Raw genomic sequence first — 20,321 nt, 5'->3', positions numbered from 1 at the left:
CAATATGATAAAAATAATTGGTTCATAAACATTTCAAAAATTGTATAATTTTAATTATTTGATGGCCTCCTTTAATTCTACAAAGTGTTCCAGCTTGGTTGATAAATTACACAGCTGGACACTCTTGAGGGGAAAAATGGCCAACTCTGATCTCACCCCAGTCTCATCCTTTTAAAAATCAGTTCAGTATTTGGCAATTGTGCCCATTGTCTTCAAGGAATGAAACGGAGAAGCTAACTGGGGCAGGCATTGTGCTGGGTACTTTATATACTCACATGAGCCTAGGGATATAAGTATGAATATGTATCAATAGCTCCATTGTAAGGATAAGGTGATGGGTCTACAGGTCTTGAGTTGTGACCAGAAAGCCCCCTAGGAGGGAGCAGAGGTGGAACTGAACTCCACTGGATCTACCTGCTTTCTCCTCCTCCTCCTCCAAGTGCCTAGAGTATGAGCCACTCGATTAACCTCCATGCCCACATCTGTCTCCGTCAGTGGTTACCTCTCATTTTCCTTGTGTGTCTTGCTCGGCCATTCTCCATACAGCTTCGCATTTCACCTCTGCTTGAACATCTGATGTGATGAATAGCCCTGAGTTGCTGAAGAAAACATGCAGCTCTCATCAAGAAGTGAGAATTCCTTTCTCATCGGACTGAGGCAAAATGAATATTCTTGACCACGGATTCCTTATTTAGTTTTTACAAATCATTCCTTTTTTTTTAAGTTTGTTTATTTATTTTGAGAGAGAGAGAGAGAGAAAAAGAGCAAGCAGGGAAGGGGCAGAGAGAGGGGGAGAGAGAGAATCTCAAGCACGCTCTGCACTGTCAGTGCACAGCCTGATATGGGGTTCAAACTCACGAAGCATGAGATCATGACCGAAGTCAGATGCTCAACTGACTGAGCCACCCAGGTGCCCCTTGACCACAGATTCTTAAAGAGGAGGCTCATCAGAGTGTAGTGTTTGCATTAGGAAACCTTCATTCTCTCCTACCCTTCAATCCCAGAGACTTCTCATTCCAGAGGCTCACGGGTGGATACGTTTGGTATCCACCTGTGAGCTTTTTGGTGCTCATCTTAGCAAACTGATCTGTAGCTGGGGACCCGTCTCCAGTCTGGGAGAAAACCCTGAAGTGCAGGGTGGGTGCAGTGTTGGCAGAGGTCTCCGGGATGATCAGAAGATACCAACACAGTGGCCTCAGCTGTCTGGCGTGACAGTGTTGCATATGCTCTGCCTCTCGACATCACAAATGGCAGACAAGAATCGGCAGCTTCTTTCTCCTCACCCAAACCGCAGGTGGGAGCAGCTTGAGATCAGTCGCTCAAATGCCAGTTACTGAATGTAAATTTAATAAACTTGCTATTTAAAAACCTCTTTTTATGACGCAATATGCAATTAGGAGCTTTTCTTCCAAAGTTTAAAGAATTATCAAAGTATAATTGACATGCAATATCCTGTTGGTTTCAGGTGTACATAATGATTAAACGTTTTCATGTATTACAAAATGCTCCACACAAGTCTGGTTGCCATCTGTCACCATAGAAAGCTATTAAAATATTGCTGACTATATTCCCTGTGCTGTACATTGCACTCCCATAACTTATTTATACTTGGAAGTTTGTACCTCTTAATCCCTACCACTAAATTCATTCTAGGTTGCCAGTTTTAAGCTTATATCTTTCAAAACATGTATTAAATTTGTCTCTTCCAGATTTCTTGCTGTCATAGCTATAAAGCAAAAGGACAAATGAAGACATGTAAGAAAAGCCATAGTCAAGAACATGGTCTTTAAAATGTTTGAGTATGAAATATTCTACCAAATTTTTCTGAACATAGATTTTTTTTTCTGTCAACCAAATTAGTTTATTAAGTGAGCAAATTTAAATTTACCCTGTGACTATGAATTTCCCTAATGCTTCTGTGGGTCAAATTGGTGGTAGTTCCAGGTGGATCATGAATCCCTTGACTTTCTTCTCCTGAAATTAGTTTCTCAAGATAGCCCTTCGTCATTCTACAGGCTTCTTCACAATCACATGTGCACAATCCATGGATTGGTTTTGTGTCCATTTTAAACACATTTACCCACCGCGTTTGTCAGTCCTTGCCCCTCGTCAGGTTTATCCAGTACAAACCTTTGGACATGTTGCTGGGAGCAGGTCACTGCAGGCAGGAGCACCTGTGCTTGACTTCATGTTTCACGAACACTTTCCTGCTCACGCTCACATGGAAGACATGAGCTCACAGTTTCAATTCATCAAGTCTCCACAACTCCAGGACACCATACATACACCAGGAAGTAGTGAAGCCTACCTGAATGGTGAGCACCTCCAAAGAGAATACTTTTCGGATTTGAGTTTTTCAGTCTCAACACTATTGACATCTTGGGCTGAAAAATCCTTTGTTGTAGGGGCCTGCCCTGTGCCTTATAGGATGTTCGGCAGCATCTCTGGCCTCCACCCACTCCATCTCTGGCCAGTAGCACCCCGTCTCCAGTCATCAGAACCAAAAAGGTCTCTAGATATTGCTGAATGTCCCATGGAAGACAAAAGTCCCCAGTGTAAAAACACTGAAGTTGACTTTCAGTACAACCCTTCACCAGGGAACTCTAAAAGCCTTACTTAGGATTACATCAGAAAGCAGTTTTCTTTCCTTCACAAACATCAAAGAAGGCAGTCAGCTCACAAGATTCAGTGACGACTTAAGTCATCAGGACATGACGATTTATAACATGTCATTCAGGATCTGGTAGACAGGTGTACATAGACTGAGACTAGGAACTCAATCCACTACTGTCCTTATTATGTAACTGGTTATGTCTCTAGTTGAGCCCTTAAACAACAGCCTATCTAGATGGAAGACGCCTAAGAAAGAACATCCAACATCACGAAGTTCCACAACTACAGATCGGTTGCCCATTCGGTTGTTGGCTTTCAGGCACCGCTAAGCAATTTGATTTTATGTTTTCCAATAAAAATCTTTTTTTTTTTCCCAACAAAACAAAGAGAATGGGCACTTTGTTTTAAAGCAAACTGCACAAACACCACACCATCCCCATGTGAAGAACACTGGCAGAAACAGTCACTGATGGGCTGAAAAGTAGACCCTATAGGTTCCACAGTTGCATGAAAAAAGCTTTGAGGGGTGCCTGGGTGTCTCAGTTGGCTGGGCATCCAACTTCGGCTCAGGTCATGATCTTGTGGTTTGCGAGTTTGAGCCCCGCGTCTGGCTCTGTGCTGACATGTCAGAGCCTGGAGCCTGCTTCAGATTCTGTGTCTCCCTCTCTCTCAGCCCCTCCCCTGCTCGCGCTGTCTCAAAAATAAACATTAAAAATTTTTTTTAAACAGCTTTGAAATCCTTTTTACACCTAAAAAAAAAAAAGTGTCCACTCAAGTTTAAGAGATTAGTTAGAAGAACATAATCTCACCTTTCATCACAATGTTTCTAGAAGTTTTAATTACAATTTTACATGCTATCTACAATGCCATCTAAATACTACGGAGAGTGGGTGCTGATGGCCAATTTTCCAGGAATAAATATCAGGGGTAAGTAAAAAACACAGTTGATAGAGGAGATGCGAGATACTTTAACCAGTGGGACTGTCTCTCCACAACCCTGTCATTTATCATGAGAGAAAGTGCAAGAAAGAACAAAACAAACTGTTAGCTCCCTCCACAATGGAGGTTGATTGAGTTAAATAGCACCTTTAGCTTCAGGTTTAGAAGCTAAACCTGGATCAATCTGGCCTGGATCTCCCTAGAACTGCTTGTTCGAAATCCCCCGTGGTTGTTTCGAGCAAATTCCTGCTGAGAAGTCCCGGCAGTGGTGCGCAGACACCAGGGGGCAGACTCACTTTCCCCACACCCTCCTCACTTCCCAAGTTCAGGCCTGTACCCTGGTCCTTTCTAATCCACATCCTAGAATTCCTGACCCATAGTCTGCAGCCTTTCTGTGGTAATTCAACTAAGGCCAGGTGTGTGTGTGTAATCAGCACACGGAATACATGTGCCCAGTTTTTTTTAACCTGTCCTACTTCCTAATAGACACACATATATATGCACATGCGCATACGTACACACAGACACTGACATCCCCACATAGTAGGCCCAGTGCTTGGTTACCTTATGCCCCCAAATCACAGGAAAATAAGAGATGTCTAAGTATATCATTAGGAATCAGATAACAAGTACCTTTTCACTACAGGGGAATTGAAAACACCAGCTAAAAAAATTAAAACTCTTTAAAAATTGATACGGAACTTTTATAAAATATATGAATAAACACAGTCACAAAAATGAGATTCAACGACAATTAACATAAAAGAAAAAATGAGTCTGTTTGACTTCATACAATTTAATTATTTCATTTTACCCTTTTCAAATTCACTTTGGACCCAAGCACATCCCAGGGTTTTACACACCGATCAAAGAGCTCTGCTAGAGACAGTCAAGTTCAGGAGCGGTTTCCTTTCACATTCATCCATTTTTGCTTAAGAAATATAGGGAGTCTTTTTCATTTTTTTTTTTATTTTATAGAACATAATTTTTTTTATTATAAATTCATTTAAATCACTTTGGACCCAGCATGTCCTTAGGTTTTACCCACTCATCAAACTGCTCTGCTGTGAGATAGCCAAGCTCAATGGCAGTTGCCTTTAAGGTTGATCCATTTTTGTGTGCTGTCTTAGCAATCTTGGCTGCCTTGTCATACCCTGAAGAAAAATAACACAGGCAATGTAGGAGTTAGTAGTGAAATTTGGTTTTCTAAAGCAAAAGATAATCATTATTTACTTGATACTGAGGCTACTGACATCCAAAATAACATTTTCAATCTTAAAAATATTTAACAGTGATCATCTTCAGAGTTATGTTTGATACAGGATAAAACCTTTACTTTTCTTAATATAGACTTCACCATACCTCACTTTGGACAACAGATTTGTTACTAATTGTAGTTGCCAATGTCAATAGATTTTGGGTTCCCCTGTGTAGCTCTCTGGCTGAATTCTAGTGTATAAAAGTTTCATTTTTTATTTAAGTTTATTAATTTCGAGACAGAGAGTATGTGAGTGGGGGAGGAGCAGAGAGAAAGAGAGACTCCTAAGCAGGCTCTGCACTACCAGCACAGAGCCTGACACGGGGCTCAAACCCACAAACCATGAGATCATGACCTGAGCTGAAATCAAGAGTCAGACACTTAGCCAACTGAGCCACCCAGGCACCCATAATGTACAATAATTTTTAAATGATCAAAACATTATTACCAATCTCAATATTATACCAAAGAATAACTCAGGTATTTTTGCAGGGGGAAGAAAAAGAAAATATAGCACCAAGACATGAAAAAACATCTCAGTAGTAGAAATATGTGTTGCTTCTAACACGCTTCACCAGAAGCGATCTCTGCACCAAAGCATAACCAGCTAACTGCTGCTGTGCCACAGCAAACAGCACCCTGTGCGGGAGCTGCAGGGACTGGCTCTCAGTGGGAGGCAGGGGAACGAGGGCCTTGGGGAGGGATGCACCTGCCAGCTGCTTCCAACAGCACTTCTCTACGTGCTTCTCTACGGGCAGTGCCTGGTACCCTGACCTCTTCCCAGGGGCCACAAGGACGCAGTGGGGAAGTTTCAGCACAGATGGAATCATGTACTAAGACCCAGGTACGTTGTCTGCTTCAATCATTTGCTTCTGGAATGAACAAAGGGGCAGGGCAGCTTTTCAAGCTGTCTGCACTTAACACAATTTTTAAAAAAGGTCAGAAAGCAAAACAAGAAAAAACAGAAAAAAACAAAAATGAAACCAATGAAGGAGGAAAAAACCCCAAATACCCCCAGATCAGAGGACTATGGTCAAAGGAACAAAGCTTCCTGAGGCAACACTATTGTGAAGCTGGCATGTAACCAATAACCATCTATGGACTAATTAAGGAGCCATTTTTTCACTCAACTGAATTTGTAAATACTAAACATACTGAACAGGGTGCTTACTGATTAGAGGAACTTTGAGGAAGAATGTTCATCAAATGTTCAGGGTCAATATAGGAACTGTGTACATTTATTTTGATGACATTCGTGTCTAAGCCTTATGCTAACCATTCAGTTCTTCTCTTCAAGTCCTACAAAACCCTGTTCCCACCCAGCCCACCACATAATAAGCACACAGACAACCCAGGACATGCAGCTCCAAGGCTCACGCTGCACCAGCAAGGTGTGGTTTATCCTCGCACGGCCTTTACCTCACAGAACACGGATTCCAAAAAAGACTAACCAATCGTCCAGCTTTAAGAGCACCTCTAGCTTCAGTGTTTTGGCAACAGGTTCTGAAGTACAGATGTGAGAGAACATTTCTCACATAAGCCTCTGGGATCCCCTGTGTAGCTCTCGGGCTGAATGCTAATGTACAACGATTTTTTTAATGTTTATTTATTTATTATGAGAGAGAGCGAGAGAGCGTGAGGATCCCAAGCAGGCCCCATGCTCAGCGCACAGCCCAATGTGGGGTTCGATCCAATGACCCTGGGATCATGACCTGAGCTGATATCAAGAGTTGGGCACTTAACCGAGCCACCCAGGTGGCCCATGTACAATAACTTTTAAAGGATCAAAATATTACCAATCTCAACACTACATCAAATAATAGGATATATCACATTGGGCTCAGAGTTACCTGAAGCAGTCAAATGAGTTCTTACTTTACAAAACTGAAATTATATGTTGATGTGAGGCCAATAGTAGAAAATCTGCCTTGGAAGTTCAGCATTATAGAAGAATTTTTTTTTAATTTTTATTTTTGAGAGAGAGACAGACAGAGCACAAGCAGGGGAGGGGCAGAGAGAGAGGGAGACACGGAATCGGAAGCAGGCTCCAGGCTCTGAGCTGTCACACAGAGCCCCATTCAGGGCTTGAACCCACGAACTGTGAGATCATGACCGGAGCCAAAGTCGGGCTCTCAACCAACTGAGCTACCCAGGGGCCCCATATAGAAGAATATTTTAAACAGCAAACATATCATGACTACATCAGAACCGGTTTTAAAACAGAAAATCAAACAATATGTTAACAACCTCAGCTTAGCAGAAGATGGGAAAAGGCTTTTAAGACACCATAATGTAATGCAATGAATGTGTCAAGACCTACAAGTCAGACGAGTATCTTTGGTGAGGATCACTGTGGTCAGTCTGCAAACCAAGTCGGTATATTTGAATACATAATAAAATATTTGCAATTCTAGAAAAGGCTTGCAATATAAGAGTCACAGTTTTAGATAAAATATTTGCATTTCCCCCCCTTTCCCTACAAGCAATGAATACTTAGTCCTTTTTCTTTTGTTCTTATTGGTAGCTTTCCACTTCTGAATTGAATAAAACAAGAAAATCAAAGTGTAGTAGGGCCTCTAGAGAAGGCAGAAAAATGAGTTCATCCCACACTGCTAATCAGCCAGTGCCACCTAGTGACGTTACCAAGTGAGGGCCCAGGCGCTGCACAGAGCATTAAGCATCTCAATTCCATTAAGATTCATGGAAGTTTGAACTTCTGAGTTTACCACATTTCAAATAAAATGAAACCTAACAGACAGCATACTAATATATAAACAGTGTCTTTCAATGCAATTTCAAATATTTTATGAGATTTTACTGAACCAATGCCCAAAAGGAATTTGCTGTCCACCCTGATCCAATAATCTCTTAAAAATATTTAGCTTGTAAATTTTGTATTCAAAATGACATTATTATTCCTTAAACCTTACCTATATGAGGATTAAGTGCTGTCACCAACATTAGAGATTCGTTCATCAGCTTGTTTATTCTCTCTGTGTTGGCCTGGATTCCCACAACGCAGTTTTCTGTGAAGGAAACGCACGCGTCCCCCAGCAGCCTGGCTGAGTGTAACACATTTTTAATCTATGAGGGGAGTAGAACAAGGGAGGAGGAGGGAGGGAGAGACACAGAAGAGAGAGGCTTATTAACCCTAACGTTTTTTGTTCACTAGCATATATTATTTGCTGGCTCATAAATGAATACGTAATTTGATAAACAGCACTCCTACAACTTGTAAAGCACTATATCCATGGAACATTTGAGGACACTGAAATCTAAAAAACATAAAAGCCATAAATACAAATAAACTGAAACACAAGAGACCCTGTAGTGTGATAAAACATGGGTATGAAATGTTAGCACAGAGAAAGAGAAATTAATTCCAGTTGTAGGAACTGGTGAAGTCCCATTTGATGGAGGGGACTCAAACAACCAGAGATGGAAAAAGAATCCTCCGGAAGAGAAGCAAAGATGCAAATGTTAGAATGTTCAGCCTGTTGGAAGCAGTGAATGAAGTGAGGACTTCCCAGGTCTCACTGATCACATTTTTTATGCTTAACAAAACAAATATTCCTCAGGAACTTTAAAATAACCTTTCACACATTATTTTAAAACCAACGTAAAATCAGTTAGTTTTTTAGTTTTAGCATGTTTTTCCTTTTTGGTAACATTTCTAATATGTATAAAGCTATAGTCGCATCCTACTCTCTTTTGTTCTAAAACATCAGGATCTGAAAACTATACTCCCAACAATGGATTCTACTAGAAGGCACAGAACCTCATGGTTAAATTTGATACTAATGACTTTAATGTAAGGCAAATTTGACTACCCTGATGTATTTTCTATTAAAGACAAAAAAATAGATTTTTGTGTTTTAACATAAAAAGATTAGCAAGACATTTGTTGCACACCTCTATTTGCCAGGCAGCTCGTATTGTTTGGAATCCAACAGGAAAGCAAAAGCTTACATGTGCGAGTTCTGCTTTGGCCTTTTATTTCTCACAAGAACGTACAGGCCTTGAGGACAAATAAATACCTTGTCTTCCTTATTATTCTACCACTGGTACTCAGTACAGTGCCTGATCTAGATTTGACAAATACACTGAATGAATATTCTGAATATTTGTCATTTGCATGTTCTTATCAAATTAAAACCAGACTTTATACCAGATACAAACTGGAAATGAGCCCTTAATATATTTTAGATATAACACTTTACACTAGTAACAGACTCCACGTGACGACAGCCCTGTTATCCGAAGCAGAGGAAAATGGATGAAAGATGATGTCACCTCATTCCATCTTCATGAAGATGAAGTAAAAGAACGATTTTTAGACACACGAATGTTTTCGAGGTCTGTGGAAGAGGGAAAACAGATGAAGGAAAGCCAGAGAGGGACAGAAGGGCATGGGAGGAGGGTGCTGAGGACGCCAAGCAGAAGGGAGTCATGGCCAAGCTCAGAGGTCAGCAAGTCTATGGGCTTGCGGGAGTTCCAAATGACCAGGGGAACAGTTCAAGCACAAGTGGGGCGGGGGAAGCCAGAAGTAATGAATCTGCCTGAAAGTGAATGTGGGTTATTCCTCTAAAAGACTGAACTTGAGAGAAAAATAAAGCAGCAGCATGAGGAGGAGACAGTTGAGGGACAGCCTGAGGAGACCTGGCTTCTTTCTAGCCACTGGCATCCTCACTGGTGAGGGATAAGGAAGAAACCCACACCCTATTTCCACATTTTCTTCCTATTAAATAAAGCAAACCATCAAATTACTTGAGTTAAAAGTCACCTAAAAGTCATCAAATTACTTGAACTAAAAGTCTTCTAATAGGGCTATCCACACTTCCCCTAGGCTTCCTTCCAGGCTTAATCTGCTAACATTAACATATGCTTGACTTCCAATTGCTACTTCTATCATCCCAGTACCTAATGTGGAACCTCCAAAGACTTCTATGAAAGAAAAAACAATACACTTAGATTTCAGTCAAAAAAAAAAAAATTAAAAATCAGATTTAAAGCTTACCATCATTGGCTTGAAAACATTCAACTCAAAATGTCCATTGCTGCCTCCAACGGTAACGGCGACGTGATTCCCCATGACCTGGGCTGCAACCATGGTGAGCGCTTCACACTGCGTAGGGTTCACCTTGCCTTCAAGAAAGCCACCAAGGAAAGACTCACATCAAACAAGCTCGTGAGCGGCTGCACCAGTTTGCATTCCTACCAACAGTGCAAGTTATATACACAATGGAATACTGCGTGGCAATGAGAAAGAATGAAATATGGCCTTTTGTAGCAACGTGGAAGGAACTGGAGAGTGTTATGCTAAGTGAAAATAAGTCATATAGAGAAAGACAGATACCATATGTTTTCACTCTTATGTGGATCCTGAGAGAGTTAACAGAAGACCATGGGGGAGAGGAAGAGAAAAAAAAAGTTAGGGAGGGAGCCAAACCATAAGAGACTCTTAAAAACTGAAAATAAACCGAGGGTTGATGGGGGGTGGGAGGGAGGGGAGGGCGGGTGATGGGTATTGAGGAGGGCACCTGTTGGGATGAGCACTGGGTGTTGTATGGAAACCAATTTAACAATAAATTTCATATTAAAAAAAAAAAACATGCTCGTGGCTTCAAGATTAGGTATTATGTCAAATTATCAAGAAAAGAAGGAAATCTGACTTCATTAAATAAAGCAAGACATATAAGAAAGCAAGTGTCCAACCATCAGTGCTGATGCAATGAAGCAAACCAACCAAATAAGGAAGGACAGGTTGCCACAGACCGTGAATGGTTCAACAGCTAATGTGTGAGGAGTTGGGCAATCGCACATTGAGTCCAGCCCACCCCATCTTCTCGGCTTCCATTCATCATGGACATAGTTACGAAGCCAGGCACTGAACATGCAACAGTGGGTGAGAAAGGCGCAGCCCCTGCGCTGCAGAACTTGGGAGGCCAAGCAGAGACAGCAGGCAGCTACAGGACCTGAGGGGTAAATACAGAGAAGCAGGCTGCTATGGGAACTCTTAGCACCTCGCTGACACTTGGGAGACTGCTCAGAGGAAGTGGACGTTACACTGGAATGTTCCTATTCGTCTTGAGTCCCCAGAGTCCCAGTACCCTGGGAGCACCCCTCTGACGAGCTCAGGTGTGAACCTGACATACCAGGTTCTGCCGACCAGTACAAGGCAACACACTGGGAAGGTTATTTCCTCATCTGTGGATCTGGGTTTCTCTTTTCTAGGCAATCACCTTGCATTTGCCATCACCTAAACTGAAGTCATTTTTGAACGTGAATTATTTTAAAATCAGATCTCTTCTCATTCTGTACACATGTGTAGATTTAAAAGAATCAACACTCAGGTCTTTCTTCTTCACTATTAGAAGTCACCTTGTCAGTTTTAGCCCAACACACAGAGGCCTCGATTCTGGCGTACTGCTGTTTCCTTACCTGCTCGTGTGACCCACACGTATTCTCTGCTTTCACCCTCAGTCACCAGGGAAGTGGTGAAGTGGCAGAGACCTGCGGCCTGCTACTGAGACATGCCTCCAGTCTGAAGTCACCTCCTTACTGTCACTTAAGTGTCACTGTTCACCCACTACATTCGTCTAACAGAGCTACCAACACTTCCCCTCAGGATTCAGTGAATGTCACATGAATCTGTCAAATGGCTTCCTAGAATCCAGACATCCAAAGCCTGTGTCACTTCCCTTACTGAACAGGCCAAAACCCCAAGCAGAAAATGAAATAACAGGCAACTGGAATAATTCATTTTTATTCAACCCAGGCTGACCACTTTCACAGCTGGTTTCAGAATTCTTCTGGCTTTGGATTGTGAAAGAGAGATTCCTCTCTTCTCTAATGTAGGAATCCACATACATGCTATTAAAATTCTCTTTTCCTATAATGTTGGGTGATGTTCCCCAATTCTGATCAAAGGTGGCCCACAAAGATATTCTGAAATAACTGTGCCACACACGTCTCTATCTATGTTTGGGATCACGCTTAACACAAGGAGACATGCTCTGTTCATGAGAACGCCTGGGTCCCTGTCAAGTTCCAGCACTAATCTTTACCAGCTAGTCATTACCTGGCATGATACTACTTCCTGGCTCATTTTCAGGCAAGATCAGCTCTCCCAGACCTGAGCGAGGACCAGAACCCAGAAAACGAATATCGTTTGCTATCTTCATCAGACTGCAGGCGGTAGTATTCATGGCTCCACTGAGTTCAACCAAAGCATCATGAGCAGCCAGAGCTTCAAATTTATTTGCAGCTGTGACAAAAGGCAACCCTGAAGAAAAAAATAAGCCTATGAGTTATCGTCTAAAATTAAATAGTTTTCTAATTTCAGCAAGATAAATAGAAAGTTCCAGGATATGAAAAGCAAAAACAGAATAAACATATTTACCATTGAAATAAATGTCTCTCAACCATCCATTGATTTTGCCGGCTTTGAAAATGGGTATTCAGAGTTAAGATGGCAGGACCCTAAGCTTGTCTTGTCCCACAAACACAGCATGATAATTATCAAATCATTCTGAACACCCGAGAAATCAATCCGGGGTCTGAGAGAATAAAAACTGCAAGTCTACAAGTACAAAAGCAACCACCTTTTGGAAAGTAGGAGGTGCGAGGGAGATAGAACTATGGATACGGCAGCAAAGAGGGAGCCCTGCTTACACAGGCTACCACAGCGGAGCGAAAAACCTGAACTCTTGGAGTCCGCTACTGTGGGGGAAACAGATAAGGAAAGAATCCTGAATGTAGCAAGGGAAAAAAAGTCCTTAATCTACAAGGGAGGACAGATCAGGTTCGCAGCAGACCTATCCACAGAAACTTGGCAGGCCAGAAAGGAGTGGCAGGATATATTTAACATGCTGAATGAGAAAAATATGCAGCCAAGAATTCTTTATCCAGCACGGCTGTCATTCAGAATAGGAGAAGTAGAGTTTTCCAGACAGACAAAAATTAGCAGAGTTCATGACCACTAAATGAGCCCTACAAGAAATTTTAAGGGGGGCTCTAAATGGAGGAAAAAAAGACTACAAGTAACAAAGACTAAAAAGGATAAAAGAACATCACTACAAACACCAGCTCAGGTAACACAATGGCACTAAATTCATATCTTTCAATAATCTCTCTGAATGTAAACAGACTAAATGCTCCAATCAAAAGACACAGGGTATCAGAATGGATTAAAAAAACAAGATCCATCTATATGCAGCCTACGAGAGACTCACTACTATTGACCTAAAGACACCTGCACTGAAAGTGAGGGAGTGGAGAACCATCTATCATATTAATGGACACCAAAACAAAGCCAGAATAGCCATACTTATATCAGACAAACTAGATATAAAAACGACTGTAACAAGAGATGAAGAAGAGCATTGTATTATAATTAAGTGGTCTATCCATCAAGATCTAACAACTGTAAATATTTATGCCCCCAATTTAGAAGCCCCAAATATATAAATCAATTAATGATAAACATGAAGAAACTTACTGATAATGATACAATAACAGTAAGGGACTTTAACATCCCACTTACAACAATGGACAGATCTAAGCAGAAAATTAACCAGGAAACAATGGCTTTGAATGACACACAGACCAGATGGCCTTCACAGATATATTCAGAACATTTCATCCTAAAGCAGCAGCATATACATTCTTTTTGAGTGCCCATGTAACATTCACCAGAATAGATCACATACTGGATCACAAATCAGCCCTCAACAAGTACAAAAAGATCAAGATCAAATCATGCATATCTTCAGACCACCATGCTACGAAACTTGAAGTCAACCACAAGAAAAATCTGAAAAACCCTCAAATACATGAGGTTAAAGAATACCCTACTAAAGAATGAATAGGTTAACCAGGAAATTAAAGAGGAAATAAAAAAATGCATGGAAGCAAATGAAAATGAAAAGATGACAGTCTAAAACTTTTGGGATACAGCAAAGGCAGTCCTAAGAGGGAAGTATATTGCAATACAGGTCTACTTCAAAAAGAAAAGTCTCAAATAATGGTGTCAGAAAAGGAATAGAAAATAAAGCCTGAAGCCAGCAGAAGGGAATAAATATTAGAGCAGAAATAAACAATATAGAAACACAAAAAAAACAGATCAACAAAACTAAGAGCTGGTTCTTCGAAAGAATTAATAAAATTAATAACCCCCCAACCAGACTTATCAAAAAGAGAAAGGACCCAAATTGATAAAATTTTGAATAAAAGAAGAGAGATCACAACCACCACCACAGAAATACAAATAAGAGAATACTATGAAGAATTTTATGACAAACTAGGACAAATTCCTAGAAACTTACAAACTACCAAAACTAAAACAGGAATAAATAGAAAATCTGAACAGACTGATAACCAGCCAGGAATTTGCATCAGTAATTTAAAATCTCTCAACCAAGAAGAGTCCAGGGCCAGATGGCTTCCCACAGGAATTCTACCAGCATTTAAAGAAGAGTTAATACCTATTTTTCTCAAACTGTTCCAAAAAATAGAAATGGAAGGAAAACTTCCAAACTCCTTCTATGAGGCCAGCATTACTTTGATTCCAAAAACAAAGACCCCACTAAAAAGGAGAATTATAGGCCAATATCCCTGATGAACACAGATGCAAAAATTCTCAATAAAATACCAGCAAATCGAATTCAACAGTACATTAAACGAATTATTCACATGGTCAAGTGGGATTTATTCCTGGGCTGCAGGGTTGGCTCAATATTCACAAATCAATCAATGTGATACACCACACTACGAAAAGAACCATAGAATACTTTCAGTAGATGCATAAAAAGCACTTGACAAAATACAGCATCAATTCTTGAAAAAACCCTCAACAAAGTAGGGATAAGATGAAACATACCACAAGATCATAAAGGCCATCTACAAAAGACCCACAGCTAATATCATCCTGAGTGAGGAAAAACTGATAGCCTTTCCCCTACAATCAGAAAGAAAACAAGGATGTCCACTCTCACCATTTCTACTTAACATAGTGCTGGGAAGTCTTAGCTTTAGCAATCAAACAACAAAAAGTAATAAAGGGCATACAAACTGGAAAGGAAGAAGTCAAACTTTCACTATTTGCAGACAACATGAAATCTGTTGCATCTCTATACACCAAACATGATGCAGCAGAGAAAGAAATTGAAGAATAGACCCCATTTGCAATTGCACCAAAAACAATAAGATACCTAGGAATAAACCTAACTAAAGAGGTAAAAGATCTGTATTCCGAAAACTATGAAACACTTATGAAAGAAACTGAAGTGGACACAAAGAAATCGAAAAGCATTCCCTGCTCATGGACTGAAGAAAAATCATTGTTAAAATGCCTATACTACCCAAAGTCATCTACACATTTAATACAATCCCTATCAAAAATACTAAGGGCATTTTTCACAGAATTAGAACAAACAATCCTAAAATTTGTATGGAACCACGAAAGACTCCAAATATCCAAAGCAATTCTGGAAAAGGAAAACAAAACTGGCAGCATCCACGATTCCAGATTTCAAGCTGTGTTACAAAGCTGTAGTGATCAAGACAGTATGGTGCTGGCACAAAAACAGACACTCAGATCAATGGGACAGAATAGAGAATCCAGAAATGGACTCACAACTATAGGGTCAAGTAATCTTTGACAAAGCAGGAAAGAATATTCAATGGAAAAAAGTCTCTTCAACAAAAGTGTTGGGAAAACTGAATGGCGATGTGAAGAATGAAACTGGACCCCTTTCTTACACCACATACAAAAATAAATTCGAAATGGATGAGAGACCTAAATGTGAGACAGAAGACCATCAAAATTCTAGAGGAAAACACAGCCAGCAACCTCTTTGTCCTCCATGTAGCAAGTTCTTACTAGACAAGTGGCCGGAGGCAAGGTAAATAAAAGGAAACATGAGCTATTGTGACTTCATCAAGATAAAAATCTTCTGCACAGGGAAGGAAACAATCAACAAAACTCAAAGGTAACCTACCAAATGGGAGAAGATATTTACAAATGATATATCAGATAAAGGGAAAGTATCTAAAATCTATCATAAACTTATCAAACTCAACACCCAAAAAATAAATAGCCCAGTTAAGAAATGCGCAGAAGACATGAATAGACGCTTCCAAAGAAGACATCCAGATGGGTAGCAGATACATGAAAACATGCTCAACATCACTCATCATCAGGGAAATACAAATCCAAACCACAATGAGATACCACCTCACACCTGTCAGAATGGCTAAAATTAACAACTCAGGAAACAGGTGTTGACAAGGATGTGGAGAAAGGGGAACCCTCTTACACTGTTGGTGGGAGTGCAAACTAGAGCAGCCACTCTGAACACTCTGTAGGTTCCTCAAAAAACTAAACAAGGAACTAGCCTACAACCCAGCAATTGCACTACTAGGTATTTCTGCAAAGGGTACAAAAGTACAGATTTGAAGGGGTACATGCACCCCAATGTTAATAGCAGTATTATCAACAATAGCCAAACAATGGGGAGAGCCCAAGTATCCATCAAATGATGAATGGATAAATAAAGATGTGGTGTATATATACGTATGTGTGTGTGTGTGTGTGTGTGTGTGTGTGTGTGTGTGTATGCCTACACACAACAGAATATTACTCAACCATCAAAAAAGAACGAATCTTGCCATTTGCAATGATGTGGATGGAGCTAGAATGCATTATGCTAAACGAAATAAGTCAATCAGAGAAAGACAAATACCATACGATTTCATTCATATGTAGAATTTAAGAAACAAAACAGATGAACACGGGAAGGGGGGAAAAGAGGAGAGTTTGTTCACAGAGAACAAACTGAGGGTTGAGGGAGTCAGGTGGGTGGGGGATGGGCTAGATGGAGGATGGGTACGAAGGAGGGAACTTGTGATGAGCACCGGGTGTTGGATGTAAGTAATGAATCAATGAATTCTAACCCTGAAACCAATATTGCACTGTATATGAACTAAAATTTAAATGAAAATTAAACAACAGAAGAATAAAATGGGTATTCAAAACAGCTTTAAAGGGAAAATAATTGTGATACCACCAGAGAGTAAACAAGCTAGCACTGACAGATTTTAATTGCACACTGTATGAATCATAGGTGGGAAACTTTTAAAAGGCAAAAGGACTAACATTACCACTTCTAAAATAGATATAAAACACACGCTTGATGGGAAAATATTATTTTTAACTTTAAATTCACAAGAATTTAAAGGAGAAACACCTAGAAGATATATGGACCAAAATAAAAATGAGTCACAATTCATATCATCACTAACCTGTGAGTGCAGCCACTTTTGCAGCCACCTTCTCTGCAAAGCCAATTCTAGTATTTAAACCAGTACCAACAGCAGTGCCTCCAGCTGCGAGCTCATAGATCCTTGGCATGGCGGCTTTTATTCTCGTCATTGCGTATTTCACTTGTTGAACATAACCGCTAAATTCCTGAAAACAGAAGGAAAAGGTGAGAATATAGAATTTCCTAATGGCTGACAAGTCACTCTGACTGCATGAAACAAGAATTCCTTTAAATAGGTTTCAGCTACTAAGTTATGAGCTACCAAGTGGTGTTTGTACTATTTTACTTCATATAATGAGCAAAGTATAAGAAAGAATGAGGATTTGTAAACCTATAAGGTGGGGCGATGCCACTGAGGATGATATGTAGCCTGTTTATAATCTCCTCTTTTACTAGAAAGCAAAGAAAAACAACACGGAAAATCAGGCTTAAAAAAGAACTTTAGTACATTAAACTGTTGGTTTATTTGCAGGTGATTTCTTATTTTTTGGTGTATCCTAGACAACTCTCCCATGACAAATGGAAACACAGACATTTTCTCCGAACAATTTCAGTTTATAAACCTAACAGAGAACAGAAAGGTGCTTCACAAGGTCTCAAGAAGCTGAATGACTCACTGAACAGCACAAGCAGCGCAAGAAGGTAACAGGCTAGAGTAAGATTATAGCTTCAGGATGCAATTTAATTCTGCTCTTAATGTCACACTGGTTCTCAAAATAGGACACACTTTAAAAAGGTAGCCACAGAATTTCTTGTGTCTGAACACAGCAAGGCCCCTTTTAAGAATTATGCAGGGACACTGCTAGGAATTTACCCAAGGGATACAGGAGTACTGATGCATAGGGGCACGTGTACCCCAATGTTTACAGCAGCACTCTCAACAATAGCCAAATTATGGAAAGAGCCTAAATATCCATCAACTGATGAATGGATAAAAAAAAAATTGTGGTTTATATACACAATGGAGTACTACATGGCAATGAGAAAGAATGAAATATGGCCCTTTGTAGCAACATGGACGGAACTGGAGAGTGTGATGCTAAGTGAAATAAGCCATACAGAGAAAGACAGATACCATATGGTTTCACTCTTATGTGGATCCTGAGAAACTTAACAGAAACCCATGGGGGAGGGGAAGGAAAAAAAAAAAAAAGAAGTTAGAGTGGGAGAGAGCCAAAGGATAAGAGACTCTTAAAAACTGAGAACAAACTGAGGGTTGATGGGGGGTGGGAGGGAGGGGAGGGTGGGCGATGGGTATTGAGGAGGGCACCTTTTGGGATGAGCACTGGGTGTTGTATGGAAACCAATTTGACAATAAACTTCATATACTGAAAAAGAAAAAAAAAAAAGAATTATGCAGGGACAAAAGGCATAAACCAGAACTCAGCTGAGCAAGCCAGGATGTATGGTTACAGTAGAGTTGTCTTTTTTCTGCCTAAAAACACTGAAAAACCATGAATACTTTTGATTAGTATTAGGATATATTACTATTTGAAAAGAAAACATTTTAGGAGATATAACTCCTTTCAGGTAGACCTGATCCATCGATCCAGGATCACTAATACGTACACTGGCTGGATTCACTTAAGAAGTCTATTTTTACTGGGGAAAACCTGCATAAACTCAAAAGACAGTTCCAATAAAAGTGTAAATGCTCTGGTAGGATAAAGTAGAAGAGAAAACGGTTCTGACGTAACAGGGGGACTGATGATCTTACAGAGGAGGCTGGCACAGCCCAACCAGACTTTGGCATGGTGGTTTTCCCACACGGGACAAACAGAAAGGAAAACGTTAGAAACCAGGGGATCCTCCAGCTTCAGACACACACTGTTCCTCCGCGGGAACCATGCCTAGGGCTAAGAACCCACGATGCAAAGAGAAGACAGACGAAGCCTTCAGAGGCAGCTGAAGCCAGGGAGCTTGCTTCACTCCTAGCATCTGTATTCCAATGAATCATTTCATTTTCCTCACTCCTTCTGTAATGAGATTAAGCTAAATAATCAAGCTTTTGCAGTGTTCATCCTAGTGAAACTACAAGTGAGAATCTTTTCAAGTAAGCAAGCAGCACACTCTCACCTCACCTCACCTCAATTTCTGCAACTCTATCACTTGATATTTGGTATATATAACCATCTTTTGGTATCAAATTTACGTATGCCCTATCTCCCAAACTAAACTATGAGAGGGTTTTACTATCAAAAACTATTATCCGTATTCCCGTCATCTCCTTCACGGTGCGTGCCATTAGACATTCTTCAAGGCACCGATCAAGAAACACAAAAGTACCTTCTGGTATTTGGGGGAAGAGAGTAATCCTCTTTCACATGTGGCCCAATACAATCTTACAGAGTCAGCTATGCCGTGATTCATCAATTTAGAAGTAATTTTTATGGAGCCTACAAATCTAGAGTAAGAGACAAAAGGAGACAAAATAATTGATCTTGGTGAAGGTGAAGATGGGGACGATGGCAGCTAACACCTGCACGTGCTTCTTACTGTGGTCCCCATGGTTCTAAGCACTTAGTGAACCAGTTCATTTGAACCTCACAACGACGCTATGATAGAGATAGCATTCTCCTCATTTTAAAGCTCAGAAAACTGCGGCACAGAAAAGCTAAGTAATTTTCCCAAGGTCCCACAGCTTGTACTCAGCAACGCTAAGCTCTTAACCAGGCCCGACTGCCCCCAGACCGGCTCAGTGCTCCTCCCTCAGAGGATGTCAATAAAGCTACTGACTGGTTAATGCAGAGCAATCTGTTCCGGTGAACTCAACTGTGATGAACTTGGACCTCTGACCTAGTATGATTTGGAGGGTAATGTGTCGGCCATCTGCAGCAACCCCCAAATTGAATCAAATCCAATCACACTCCTATACCTGCCCAAGAGTGAGTGGAACAGCGTCCTGGGTGTGAGTGCGCCCAATTTTGATGATCTGGGCAAACTCTTTGGATTTGGCTTCGAGAGCATCATGCAGCTTCTGTAGCCCTGGCAGGAGCACCTCATGGACTTCTACAGCAGCAGCAATGTGCATCGCTGTGGGAAAGGTATCATTCGAACTCTGTTGGAAAATTTACAAAAAATGCAGAATGTTAAATCAGAAGCAACAAAAAACACACTTGAATATCCCTATTAAACATCTCGCTAAATGATTACTCGAAACTCATGCATTTAGTGCTCAATAACATTTA

At 40.5% G+C, this 20,321-nt stretch overlaps 1 protein-coding gene across 1 annotated transcript in view; it reads right to left on the bottom strand.

Annotated features, from left to right (window-relative positions):
• Positions 1-4,332: 4,332 nt before the first annotated feature.
• The window catches only part of FH (fumarate hydratase), a 30,021-nt gene continuing 14,032 nt past the window's right edge, over positions 4,333-20,321 (bottom strand). Inside the window, exons 5-10 of the mRNA XM_023247450.2 lie at positions 20,009-20,191; positions 17,114-17,279; positions 11,892-12,095; positions 9,828-9,955; positions 7,741-7,894; positions 4,333-4,706 (exon numbers count right to left, since the gene is read on the bottom strand). Coding sequence (XP_023103218.1) covers positions 4,564-4,706; positions 7,741-7,894; positions 9,828-9,955; positions 11,892-12,095; positions 17,114-17,279; positions 20,009-20,191 — 978 coding nt within the window. The 3' untranslated portion in view covers positions 4,333-4,563. The remainder of the gene's footprint in view (positions 4,707-7,740; positions 7,895-9,827; positions 9,956-11,891; positions 12,096-17,113; positions 17,280-20,008; positions 20,192-20,321) is intronic.

This window comes from Felis catus, chromosome F1 (genome assembly GCF_018350175.1).
Source record: "Felis catus isolate Fca126 chromosome F1, F.catus_Fca126_mat1.0, whole genome shotgun sequence".
Lineage (NCBI taxonomy): Eukaryota > Metazoa > Chordata > Mammalia > Carnivora > Felidae > Felis > Felis catus.
Note: the sequence above shows the minus strand (reverse complement) of the source record. Positions and strands in the feature narration are given on the sequence as shown.